This window comes from Schistocerca americana, chromosome 3 (genome assembly GCF_021461395.2).
Source record: "Schistocerca americana isolate TAMUIC-IGC-003095 chromosome 3, iqSchAmer2.1, whole genome shotgun sequence".
Lineage (NCBI taxonomy): Eukaryota > Metazoa > Arthropoda > Insecta > Orthoptera > Acrididae > Schistocerca > Schistocerca americana.
In genome coordinates this window covers 732218370-732232358 of record NC_060121.1, presented here as the reverse complement: position 1 = coordinate 732232358, position 13989 = coordinate 732218370, and the positions used below count along the sequence as shown (strand labels likewise).

The 13989-nt window shown below is 43.2% G+C and overlaps 1 protein-coding gene across 1 annotated transcript in view; it reads right to left on the bottom strand.

Annotated features, from left to right (window-relative positions):
- The window catches only part of LOC124606350, a 36842-nt gene extending 23317 nt beyond the window's left edge, over positions 1-13525 (bottom strand). Inside the window, exon 1 of the mRNA XM_047138332.1 lies at positions 13337-13525. Coding sequence (XP_046994288.1) covers positions 13337-13525 — 189 coding nt within the window. The remainder of the gene's footprint in view (positions 1-13336) is intronic.
- Positions 13526-13989: the final 464 nt, after the last annotated feature.

Sequence of the window (13989 nt, the reverse complement as noted above, 5' to 3'; positions counted from 1 at the left end):
CTGTTTATTTGAGAAAGGACCGTGTTCTTTGAAGGAGAGGAGCCTTAGTTTTACAATATGTAAAATTAAAAACTCCCCATTCCCATCTCCCAACTTCTGAGACACCTTTCTTTGAACTTATCTTTCTGCAAGGCAAATGATTTGCACTTCTCGGAATACCCTCTCTCAAGAACTGACCCTACGCCTCACAAATGAATCCTTAAGTTACCTTCACAAATAAAAATGTGAAGAGAAATAGCAATTGCTTATATGTTGTATGCAGAAACTCTCGGTTGACTCTTTTTTCTATTTTTGCGCACGCCGAAAGAAGTTTATGAGTCCTGCTGCAGAACAGATTCTGCGTTGGTATGAGTCATATCTTCATGTTATTCGGTTGGTCACGTTATAACGCCACGTAATGACCGTAAATAGAGGTGCACTGTATGGAGCCTTCCAAACGGAGGTTGAATTTTCAGTACTACATATGTTTTAGCGTGGTATGACGAAGAAGCTTCCTTTCTCCCAAATCACTGGATTTACACTTTACTAAACACATGAAGACTTTTCGGCTCTGGTAACATCTCACTACCTATTCCACGACAAGACGAACGGTACTGGAAAAATTTTCGACTTCACAAAAAGAGCCTTTTAATTTGGAGCGGACGCACACATTAATGATACCCATTGGCAGTTTATAACTGTGTGGTAAGAGCGATGCCCCGGAAATGCAAGGCCTGTGTTAGATTGCCGATGAATAATATCTGGGCAACGTATTAATCATGATCTAACGCAATAACAGTCATGCTCGTATTCAAGTTTTATGTTTCGGTCATTACATACAGGAGGGGCGGAAGCAGCATGTGCTGCACTGCAACGTCCCAGTTCATTGTAAGCAGGTCACAGCCACACATGCTGGTTCTTTGTTCCATAAAATTTTGTCTCTCTCCGCGTAATCTCCTGAAATGCCATCCAATAACATCTTCCTCTTCCTTCTGATGAAGAAACTACTGCGTGCTAGTCATCTTCACAATGACGACGACGCAATTTTCGAGGTGGAACGTTCCTGTACAACCAAATTGCAGACTTCTCCGCAAAGTCATCCAACGTTAAGAAAAACTTGTCGCAGTAAAGGATGAATATGTAGAGAAGGCCAACACCATCACTAAGGTTCATGGTCAAAGCGCGCGAGTATGTGTTCGCGTGGTTAGAAGGAGACGGTGGCACAACTGAGAGGAGTCGGCAGGAACGCGGCTGTTTCTCACTTGTCCCCCCCCTCCCCCCCAATCGTTCCAATATCCAGGTGGCCGCCCAGCACGCAACCTTCAACCTAGCCTCTTGTACAGAAGAACCTTCTTTCTTTATCTTGTAGGCGTACTCCCCACGGTAACATCGCTGACTCCGCCGCACAGCAAGCTGAGACGTAAGCTGAGACGTTCTTGCCACACATTCTACACCCTCGGCTACAAGAATCCCTTAGCAGCTCATCCTCATCCTCTTCCTCCTCACACACATTTAAAGTCTTTGTCTATCCTATACATCCTACAGACTCGACTGCAACAACCGGTTTGCACCTGCGCCCTCACCATATCTTCTCCCATCGCAAATTCAACAGACACCCTCTCTCAGAAAATGAAAACCTCCCCGACATTAATCCTGCTGCCAGATCCAAACAACACCTAATCATCCCCCATACACGTCTCCCTCTTGCCTTCTCACAGTGCTCCACTCTTTTCTTCTCATAACCATGACCAGACCTCCTTCCTACCACCCATCTTCCCACATTAAACCTATTCTCAAATACGAAACTTCCAGCTCTATTCAAGCCTCTCACATTATCCAACCACAACGATTCAACCTTTGTCTGAAATTATCCTATTGCTAGGTTTAAAAATAATTTAAATACTTCTGCATGCACTGTTGGAAAAAAGTCATAGCACCAAGACGGAGCTGCGTGACATAAACGAAAGTTAGCACCTGTACCGCATATGAATGGCGCTAGTACTTGATATTAGTCAACAATACCTTTAAGGCGACAAAGACGCCGTTGTCAGCAGATCACTGAGTTTGAAAGAGGTGGTATAAAAGAGCTACGAGAAGCTGGATGTTCCTTCTGCGACATTGCAGAATTAGTTGGCAGGAATACAGCCACTGTACATGATTTCTGGGAGCGGTCATCATGGGAAGGTACTGTGCATGGGGGCTTAATTAAAGTGCAATAATGAATAAATGCAATAACTTTAGTAGCTGTGTGTCCGGTTACGAAGTCTCGTAACCAGTTGGCCCTGAGTGGTATTAGCACGCAATCTGACTGCATAAAATAAAAATAAAGAATGACAAGAAATTTCCGTTAACATAATTGATTAATTAAGTCCCCTGCAACTATAAAAGCTACGAAACAACAAAGCAGAAGTGTAACTGTTCTGTGTGTGGTAGTGTGACTCAACGTACATGTATCTGGCACGGTTCTTCCTCAATACGACAAGATATTTTAAACACCATTTACAATGAACTAATTGAAAAACCAGAAATACTACAACTGCACATTGTTGTTGTTGTGGTCTTCAGTCCTGAGACTGGTTTGATGCAGCTCTCCATGCTACTCTATCCTGTGCAAGCTTTTTCATCTCCCAGTACCTACTGCAACCTACATCCTTCTGAATCTGCTTAGTGTATTCATCTCTTGGTCTCCCCCTACGATTTTTACCCTCCACGCTGCCCTCCAATACTAAATTGGTGATCCCTTGATGCCTCAGAACATGTCCTACCAACCGATCCCTTCTTCTGGTCAAGTTGTGCCACAAACTTCTCTTCTCCCCAATCCTATTCAATACTTCCTCATTAGTTATGTGATCTACCCATCTAATCTTCAGCATTCTTCTGTAGCACCACATTTCGAAAGCTTCTATTCTCTTCTTGTCCAAACTATTTATCGTCCATGTTTCACTTCCATACATGGCTACACTCCATACGAATACTTTCAGAAATGACTTCCTGACACTTAAATCAATACTGGATGTTAACAAATTTCTCTTCTTCAGAAACGCTTTCCTTGCCATTGCCAGCCTACATTTTATATCCTCTCTACTTCGACCATCATCAGTTATTTTGCTCCCCAAGTAGCAAAACTCCTTTACTACTTTAAGTGCCTCATTTCCTAATCTAATTCCCTCAGCATCACCCGACTTAATTAGACTACATTCCATTATCCTTGTTTTGCTTTTGTTGATGTTCATCTTATATCCTCCTTTCAAGACACTGTCCATTCCATTCAACTGTTCTTCCAAGTCCTTTGCTGTCTCTGACAGAATTACAATGTCATCGGCGAACCTCAAAGTTTTTATTTCTTCTCCATGAATTTTAATACCTACTCCGAATTTTTCTTTTGTTTCCTTTACTGCTTGCTCAATATATAGATTGAACAACATCGGGGACAGGCTACAACCCTGTCTTACTCCCTTCCCAACCACTGCTTCCCTTTCATGTCCCTCGACTCTTATAACTGCCATCTGGTTTCTGTACAAATTGTAAATAGCCTTTCGCTCCCTGTATTTTACCCCTGCCACCTTTAGAATTTGAAAGAGAGTATTCCAGTCAACATTGTCAAAAGCTTTCTCTAAGTCTACAAATGCTAGAAACGTAGGTTTGCCTTTCCTTAATCTTTCTTCTAAGATAAGTCGTAAGGTCAGTATTGCCTCACGTGTTCCAGTGTTTCTACGGAATCCAAACTGATCTTCCCCGAGGTTGGCTTCTACTAGTTTTTCCATTCGTCTGTAAAGAATTCGTGTTAGTATTTTGCAGCTGTGACTTATTAAGCTGATGGTTCGGTAATTTTCACATCTGTCAACACCTGCTTTCTTTGGGATTGGAATTATTATATTCTTCTTGAAGTCTGAGGGTATTTCGCCTGTTTCATACATCTTGCTCACCAGATGGTAGAGTTTTGTCAGGACTGGCTCTCCCACGGCCGTCAGTAGTTCCAATGGAATATTGTCTACTCCGGGGGCCTTGTTTCGACTCAGGTCTTTCAGTGCTCTGTCAAACTCTTCACGCAGTATCGTATCTCCCATATCATCTTCATCTACATCCTCTTCCATTTCCATAATATTGTCCTCAAGTACATCGCCCTTGTATAGACCCTCTATATACTCCTTCCACCTTTCTGCTTTCCCTTCTTTGCTTAGAACTGGGTTTCCATCTGAGCTCTTGATATTCATACAAGTCGTTCTCTTATCTCCAAAGGTCTCTTTAATTTTCCTGTAGGCGGTATCTATCTTACCCCTAGTGAGATAGGCCTCTACATCCTTACATTTGTCCTCTAGCCATCCCTGCTTAGCCATTTTGCACTTCCTGTCGATCTCATTTTTGAGACGTTTGTATTCCTTTTTGCCTGTTTCACTTACTGCATTTTTATATTTTCTCCTTTCATCAATTAAATTCAATATTTCTTCTGTTACCCAAGGATTTCTATTAGCCCTCGTCGTTTTACCTACTTGATCCTCTGCTGCCTTCACTACTCCATCCCTCAAAGCTACCCATTCTTCTTCTACTGTATTTATTTCCCCCATTCCTGTCAATTGCTCCCTTATGCTCTCCCTGAATCTCTGTACAACCTCTGGTTCTTTTAGTTTATCCAGGCCCCATCTCCTTAAATTCCCACCTTTTTGCAGTTTCTTCAGTTTTAATCTACAGGTCATAACCAATAGATTGTGGTCAGAGTCCGCATCTTCCCCTGGAAATGTCTTACAATTTAAAACCTGGTTCCTAAATCTCTGTCTTACCATTATATAATCTATCTGATACCTTTTAGTATCTCCAGGGTTCTTCCATGTATACAACCTTCTTTCATGATTCTTAAACCAAGTGTTAGTTATGATTATGTTGTGCTCTGTGCAAAATTCTACCAGGCGGCTTCCTCTTTCATTTCTGTCCCCCAGTCCATATTCACCTACTATGTTTCCTTCTCTCCCTTTTCCTACACTCGAATTCCAGTCACCCATGACTATTAAATTTTCGCCTCCCTTCACAATCTGAATAATTTCTTTTATTTCATCATACATTTCTTCAATTTCTTCGTCATCTGCAGAGCTAGTTGGCATATAAACTTGTACTACTGTAGTAGGTGTGGGCTTCGTATCTATCTTGGCCACAATAATGCGTTCACTATAGAAACCAGAATTACAAGTCTAATACATGAACACGAGCCGGATGCTTTGTTGACTGAACCTGTGACCAAGAGGCATTGTCATTAAAGAAATGTGAAATATTTTTTTTGGTACCTCAATATATATTGACGAAAAGTACACTGTGATCATTGCAACATCTATACATTACACTAACCGAACAGCATCTACTTTCTCGCCCAACAGAACAACAACTGCACTCAACATCCTCTGAACTAGTACCGCTCTCGACGTCCTCTCAACAAGTACTGCCCACGGCAACCTCTGAACTACTACTGCACCAGTGGAGGCGGCGGGATAATAATCTTTGGCACAATCTCTGGCGCTGTGACTCAGTGTAGCCGCCTTTCAGCTGTCGCAAAAGAGGCCGGGCTCCGGTCGGCCACGTGGCACTACCGAGAGGGAAGACCATCATGTTCGACGTATGGCTCTGGCGCCGCAGATACACAACAAACAGTTACAAATCGGTTACTTCGAGGACAGTTCCGAGCCAGACGCCCTGCAGCATGCATTCCAGTGACCCCAAACCATCACCATTTGCGATTCCGGTGGTGTCAAGCAACAGCTCACTGGATGTCAGGATGGAGGTCTGTTGTGTTCTCTGACAAAAGATGTTTCTGCCTCGGAGCGGAGGTGGTCGTAGGGCGGTTAGAAGAACGCCAGTTGAGGGCCTGCAACCGACTTGTGTGTGTGCTAGATACATTGGACCTACACTTGGAGCTATGGTCTGGGATGCGAATTCGTGTGATATCAGGAGCACTCTCGAGGTCACCTCACGCGCCCTGACTGAAAATTTGTACGTTAATCTGGTGATTCGACCTGCTGTGCTGTCATTTATCGCCGGCCAGGTGGCCGAGCGGTTCTAGGCGCTACAGTCTGGAACCGCGCGACCGCTACGGTCGAGGTTCGAATCCTGGCTCGGGCATGGATGTGTGTGACGTCCTTAGGTTAGTTAGGTTTCAGTAGTTCTAAGTTCTAGGTGACTGATGACCTCAGCAGTTACGTCCCATAGTGCTCAGAGGCATTTGAACCATTTTGTCATTTATCATCATTCCAGGCGTAGTTTCCCAAAAGGATAACATACGCCTACATACGGCTGTTGTAAGCCAACGTGCTCTGCAGAGTGCCAATGTGTAGCGTTGGTCTGCGTGATCACCGGATGTGTCTCCAATCGGGCACATATGGGGCATCATCGGACGATAACTCCAGCGTCATCCAGAAACAGCATCAACAGTCCATGTTTTGACCGACCAAGTGCAACACGCATCGAAATCCATCTCAAAAACTGACAACCAGCACCTGTACAACAGAATGCATGCACGTTTGCATGCTTTCATTCAACGTTCTGGTGGTTACACTGCTTATTAAGGTACCAGCATTTCACAATTACCATGGCTAATCTTGCGCTTACTTTAACCTGTGATTTTCACACGTTAATCACTTAGATATCTTAACTAGACAAATGTGGAAATTTCATTACTCTATATTAATCACTTTTTGGTGTTGCAATTTTTTTCGTCAGTGTATACTCAAATATCTTCAAGTGAAACATATACAAAAAAATAGAACCATTAAGAAACGCATCTCATTCTTTGGCCTTCTGATGAGAAGACCAGAAAACAGAATTAGTAAGAGAATAATAGAAAACTTGTGGAATAGTAAGAGCAAAACATTAAATAGATCATAAATATTAAGGAGGCCATTTAATTTTTAGTTTTGGACCTCCGTTTCTGTATGGTGTCTTTTTAGCCCTTTTTCCACGTGCCTGTTTTTAGTTTCTATTATGTCAGCTGGTATTGACGTATAGTCGTTTTTTTAACTCCTCTCTGTCTTCGAGTTCTATAGTTTTGACTTAGGCGCATATGACCCCAGTTGTTTTTGCACCCAAAACAAGAAATAAACAAACAAACTAGTTATAAGAGAACTCCAAGTTACAGTAAATGACATAAAAACGAAACAGAGAAAACCAGAATAGTGCAAGACAAACAAACCAGGCTGAAAACGAAGATCAAAAAATGGTTCAAATGGCTCTGAGCACTATGGGACTTAACTTCTGAGGTCAGCAGTCCCCTAGAACTTAGAACTACTTAAACCTAACTAATCTAAGGACATCACACACATCCATGCCCGAGGCAGGATTCGAACCTGCGACCGTAGGGGTCGCGCGGTTCCGGACTGTAGCGCCTAGAACCGCTTGGCCACCCCTTCCGCCAAACGAAGATCAATAAAGGGACTATAGGAAGAGTGATCTCAGACAAAAAGGAATGTAAACATCCGAAAGAATGAAGTAGGGCAGACAGAAGAGCAAAACAACCATCATATAATAATAAATTATAATAATTCATGTATAACTACTGCATTATTTAACTCTCCAATCAGATATTACTGAACTGAGTTGTTTCCTGGAGAAAAATCCTTACATTAAAAACAGTTTGTACTAGTTTAAATGCTTGTGGTTCGAGAGACCTATATTTTTAAAGACCACTAAAAAATCAAACTGAATCATCGTTTCCTTAACACATTATTGTATTAAACTTCTGGAAGGGGACTGTAATCATAAAACCAATATCCCTGCCGTCAGTGTAATACAGTGATCCTCGTCACATCTCGGGTCGTGTACGTGTACGTTCAGGAAAGGTCACTAACAGAAAAGTAAACCCAAAATAATGCATGATTCCGGAACCTTGCTGATTTACTGACTTGCCAGGGAGCTTATCACGGAGCCAAAAATTTTATTTTGAAGTCCCCAAAATTTTAAGCGCAAATTAATACCTTATTCGTAATGCAGAGAGTAAAAGAGACAGTAACAGACCGATTCCTGACGAACTTGAACAGTTCTCGCGAATTTAATTTCGGATGTGATGATTTTGAGAGTATTTAAGTATTTGCTCGAAATCGTGGCAAGTGTAAAATACAGACAAAAGTTCAAAAAGCTCTTCTGCTTGTAAGAGCTGCAGTAACACCAAGACGACAATGTTTGGAAAGTTGGGGCCAAAGCAAGATGTGAAACAGAAGATCTTCTCGGTTTTCTATGCTTGAGCAGGCAGTCCTCGGTCACTACCCTTCCCACCAACTGGTACTAGACCTATTTTTTGAGGTTAGGAACTCATTGGAGTATAGTGCGGTCATTCCGAGGCTATAAAATCTCAGGGGGCAGCCACCCCAGTCCCAATTTTCGAGACCAACAGCAACCGCTATATAACTCCTATCTTAGTACTTGCGTCCTTGAGCCAGCTGACAGTTTGCCTGTTCATTATTTTTAGCTGGAGGACAGTAACGTCTCTCATGGATTAACACTCGGCGCTTACGACAATGTCGCGCTGTTGTCATGTGACGATACACTCCACCGTGTGGTAAGCAGTCATTTCAAACACTCCTCTTAATCATCTCAGTCGCTATCTCATGGCCGGCCGAAGTGGCCGAGCGGTTCTAGGCGCTACAGTCCGGAACCGCGCTACCGTTATGGTCGCAGGTTCGAATCCTGCCTCGGGCATGGATGTGTGTGATGTCCTTAGGTTAGTTAGGTTAAAGTAGTTCTAAGTTCTAGGGGACTGATGACCTCAGAAGTTAAGTCCCATAGTGCTCAGAGCTATTTGAACCATTTGTTTATGGCCGTTAGAGGTCACAGGGCGTAGGCACTCAGCGGCATTCATACGACTTGTGTGTTGCCTATGTAACATTACGGGTGTGTAGGAGAGCTAATCGGCTGCCTAGAATTGGTGCAAGGCAATATGAATTTGTGAATCTGTTTGTGAAGCTGTGCGGCCCCAAGGTCGGGCAGACCGCTGTGGGCGCTTCAGGTGAGCCAGGTGCGTCAGCAAAGGACCGGATGTGGGCAAATCCCAGTACAGGGAATTTTGGAGACTGACAGTCGCTTAGGAGGACAGACAATGCTCAAAGAAATGGCGGGGTGTCGGACACTCTTAAATGTGTACAAGTTACAGCTCTTTGAACTTCGACAGTAAATCACAGATAGATATTAAAGCGAATGTGAATACTGCGAAAAATTAGTATTATCCAAGAAAAAGAAAATATTTCAGCATCTTCAAAACTAAAGAAGTTGGTATTACGCAGCGGATAAAGAAACCACATACACGCCGAGTAGCAGTTTACTATCATTCTGATTCCATATCAGAAGCATTATCAAAAGCCTTATCAAAAACCAGTTACGGGTTAAATAAATTTTGAAACTGAATTTATTGGAACCTAACAGAGATGTCCATTTTGTGCAAATGTAACATTGTTGCACTAACGAAACTTAGTTAATTTGCAGGTATTTCACGTCCCATGGTAAAAGGCCCTCTGTTTCAAGGTGCACGACGGTGCAGTACCAATGAACTATAGCTTAGCCGTCTACACGTTATACTAAAAACATACAGAATTTTATTACCATAAAACTGTGAAACCGAACAGTTAACAATATATTCCAGATAGCTTTTGCCCAGCATTTAAATGTACAGAACTCGAAATATTTACATATGTTGCACAAAACTCAACCTCATGTCTCACAAGAACGAAAAATGAAGAGAATGGCGGAAAATGTCTATGGCGGTGTCTAATGTGCATTCCTTCATGTGATTCTAAATTCAGTCACTAGATTGAAGCAAAGAGAAAAAACATCATCCGTACCTAGATACACGATGCTCTAGGTACAACACTCTCTCCCACAACAGCTAGCGCAAAAACCAACCATTCACCGATTTCATTGATGCGTTTTTAAACAGCACTGCAGGTTGTCTTGTCTGCGGAGAAAATCAGTAACTGAATTTTACAAAAAATCTGAAAGTGAATACCGAAAGAGATTCTCTTTTCTTTACCATATTCTTCCTCAAATGAGAGGAACATGCAGTTATTCGTGAAACTAACGATATACAGTGAAATTGTATCAACTATAAGAACAAATTTTGGTTGTGTCGGTGCACCACACGGTCGTAACTACATTCTTTAATGCAGCAACAGTCCCCACAAATATTAATACTTGAGGAAAACTACCAAATACAGAAAGCCTTATTAGGAGGAAAGGAAGTAAGAAACGAATGAAATTCTTTGCTCTGCCATCAAAGAACTGCTATACGACACAAACCCATAAAACCACGTACACGTATGGGCACACACACACACACACACAGAGAGAGAGAGACAGACAATTTAAAAATAATATAAAATCTTTTCACACACTGTCCCGCACAATCTTCCTTCCCCCCCCCCCCCCCTCTTTCTCTCTCTCTCTCTCTCTGTCACACACACATACGCATACACACACACACACACACACACACACACACACACACAGTGTCAGATTCGTTATTCAAAGACTGAGACAAAAGCACCACTCAAAACTCCTGTCCATAACACATGCAACTTTCCGCCATCTTGTTTTCGAGTTATGTAAACATTGAAGAGAAAGTTTAAAAGTCCACTTTCTGAGGGACGACATTGGGAAACCTAACAAAGTGAGTGGGATCATACTTAATACACGTGCACAAACATACACACGCGCAGTATTGCTATTTGGGCAGTAAAATACACACGTGCCGAAGTAGATATGATGTAAAATGTAGACTGACAATGGCAATAAATGCTTTTGGTTCAAATGGCTCTAAGCACTATGGGACTTAACATCTGAGGTCATCAGTCCCCTAGACTTAGAACTACTTAAACCCCACTAACCTAAGGACATCACACACATTCATGCCCAACGCAGGATTCGAACCTGCGACCGTAGCAGCAGCGTGGTTCCGGACTGAAGCGCCTAGAACCGCTCGGCCACAACGGCCTGCAAGAAATGCTTTTCTGAAGAAGAGAAGTTTGTTAACATCGAGTATAAATTTAAGTTCAGTATTTTACCGATCTGCAAGAATTAATTCCTTAACTGGTTTCAGGCACCTAGTGTCCCTCTTCGGACGGTTATAATTATCACATTATTTGCGATTGTCAAAAACGAGACAGTGCACTATGAACCACATGACCACGGAAATATACTGCATGCATCTCATTTCTGACACTCCCAAAATTTACAACCTTGTGAAGAAGGTGGCTACGTGCCTGAAACCGGTTACGGAAATAAAATTTCTTTTGTGCATGCTTCTGAAAGCATTTTTCTGGAGTGTAGCCCTGTACGGAAGTCAGACGTGGACGATAAGCAATACAGAAAAGAAGAGAGCAAAAGCATTTGGAAAAAAATCTGTTTGTCCCATAAGCTGCACAATTTTATATTTATTTTCTACCGGTTTCAAGGCGATGATTGTAACAATCGAAACCGGTAGAGAATAAACAAAAAATTGTACAGCTGATGGCACAAATACGGTTTTTCCAAATTATTTAACAGCTGTAGACCATCATGTACGAAAAGCTCTAAGAATAGAAGGAAGTGAAATACTGTTACAGAAGAATGCTAAAGGTTATACGGATAGATCACTTAACTAATGAGGAGGTACTGAATGGAAAGGAGAGAAATGAAATTTGTGGCGTAAAGAGATTAAAGAACGGGTTCGGTTGATAGGACATATTCTGAGACATCAAGGAATCGTCAGTTTAGTATTGCAGGGAAGCGTGTGTGTGTGTGTGTGGGAGGGGCGGCGGGGGGGGGGGGGGGGAGGGGGAGTGGGGAATTATTGCAGAGGTAGACGTACGAGTACAGTAAGTAGGTTGAAATGGATGTGGATGCAAAGGAATTAATGGCATTTAGCTGCTAGTGGGTGTTGATACACATCACTCGGGAGAGCTGAAAATGTGTGCCGGACTAGGATTCGAACCCAGGTTTCGTGCCCACTAGGCACATTTCCTGACCACTAAACCATCCAGACACAGCGGTCAGCGCAACTGCTCAATCTACCATAGCGCGTCTCCCGTCAGCCCCAAATTATAACTTATCCACACACTACTGACGTAGTGCCCCCCCTCCCACCCTTTATCCTCATTACTCGGGTCGTTTCGCCGATTCCCGTAAGAGTTCTAGCGAAGTGTGCGTGTACACTGGAGGGATCATTGGCCAGCCTAGCTTTAATTATGTTCAAAACGTTCAAATGTGTGTGAATTCCTAATGAACCAAACTGCTGAGGTAATCGGTCCCTAGGCTTACACTCTACTTACGAGGGATAGGACGTCAAACGGGCCGTCTTGGAGCAGGAGAGACACCAAAGGACATTTTAATTTCCACTGTCTATACTTTTACGAATAAATTCATAAAACTTTGTCAGCATGTCCATGAAGGATTCAGGATTCACAATCATAGCAGTGGAAGTCCGAAAACATAACAAAATAATTTTTTTTACATGTGAAAGTTCATCATTTTTTAACTTCTATTGGCTGCGTTTGTTGCTATAGGTACACGTTTCATCATAAGCAAGAGAGATTCTTCGATGAATTTTGCATAGCATTCAAACCATACTTACAGATGTATGAAACTCTAGAAATTATTTAATTTATGAAAAAATGAATGTGCTGTTACATTTTAAACTTCACGTTTAGAAAAAACTCAAATTTTATAGTTAATTATCTCAATTTTTACCACAGTTTTTAATAGATTTGGAAAATTCTAGAGTTTCATACACCTGTAAGTATGGTTTGTATGCTGTGCAACATTAATCGAAGAATCTCCCTTACTTATGAAGAAAAGTGTACCTATAGCAACAAATGCAGCCAATGGTAAGTGAAAAAAAGGTGAAATACAAATGTAAAAAAATAAATTATTTTCATAAATTTTTGAACTTCCACCTCTATAAGTGTAAATCCTGAATCCTTTCTGGTCATTCTGACAAAGTTTTATGAATTTATTTTTAAAATTATAGACAGTGGAAATTAAAAACTCCTGTGGTGTCTCTCCTGCTCCAAGTCGTCCCGTTTGACGTCCTACCCCCCTTAAGCTAACTTACGCTAAGGACAACACGCACAACCCTCCCCGAGGGAGCACTCGAACCTCCAGCGAGAGGGGCCGCGCTGTTCGTGACACGGCGCCTCTAACCGCGCGGCCACTCCGCGCGGCCTTATATACGTATATGGTGTCTGTCCTTTCGGTCATTTTCGAAAGAGCGGACACCAGATACAAAAACAGACGTGGGTCGTAGCAGTTGTTTAGAGATGAAGAGACCTGCACAGGATGGAGTAGCGCGGAGAAGTACATCGAACCAGTCTTCGGACCACAGTAACAACGCCATTGTTTCGTTTTCAAAACGGACTCGCTTGACAACACTTTTAGTCAACGAGTGACCTTGAAGACGACCTCGACGGTATCTCTGGCTGCCGAAAGCAGTCAGGACGAGAGAGGGGTTGACGGACACGTTGGCCGTGACTGGCTGGGCGGCGGGCGGCGGGCGGATGTGCGTTAGACGTGGCGCAAGGCTTCCTCCGTTGCGCTGGTCAGGCATTGTTCGGCGCGCGCGCACGCACGCGGCGCAGCGCGGCGCAGGTCGTTGTCCTCCGCGGCGGGCAGCGGGGACCGCCCGGGTCTAGCCGCCTGCCGCCTGCCGCCTGCGAGCCTCTAGATTCTCCCTCTATCTTTACGTCTCCGCATAAACATTTATGGGCCGACAGCGGCGCGTTTCCTTTTTGTTGGCGAGTTGCTTATTTTATTTCCCGCGCCGCAAATGTGCACCAGGGTGTGTGTGTGTCTGTGCGTGTGTGTGTGTGTGTGTGTGTGTGTGTGTGCGTCGGCGCGAACAATGCGGTGCGTCCACGCAGCACTCGCGCCGGTCTGGACCCGGCCTGCGCCGCGGCATTGTCCCCGTCTGGGAAGGAACCCAGCGCCAACGCGGTCGCAGCCGCTTTTGTCGCCGTCCGCTAATGAACTCGATGCTAATTACCCGGCTAGGGCTGGCTCCGAACGGCGACT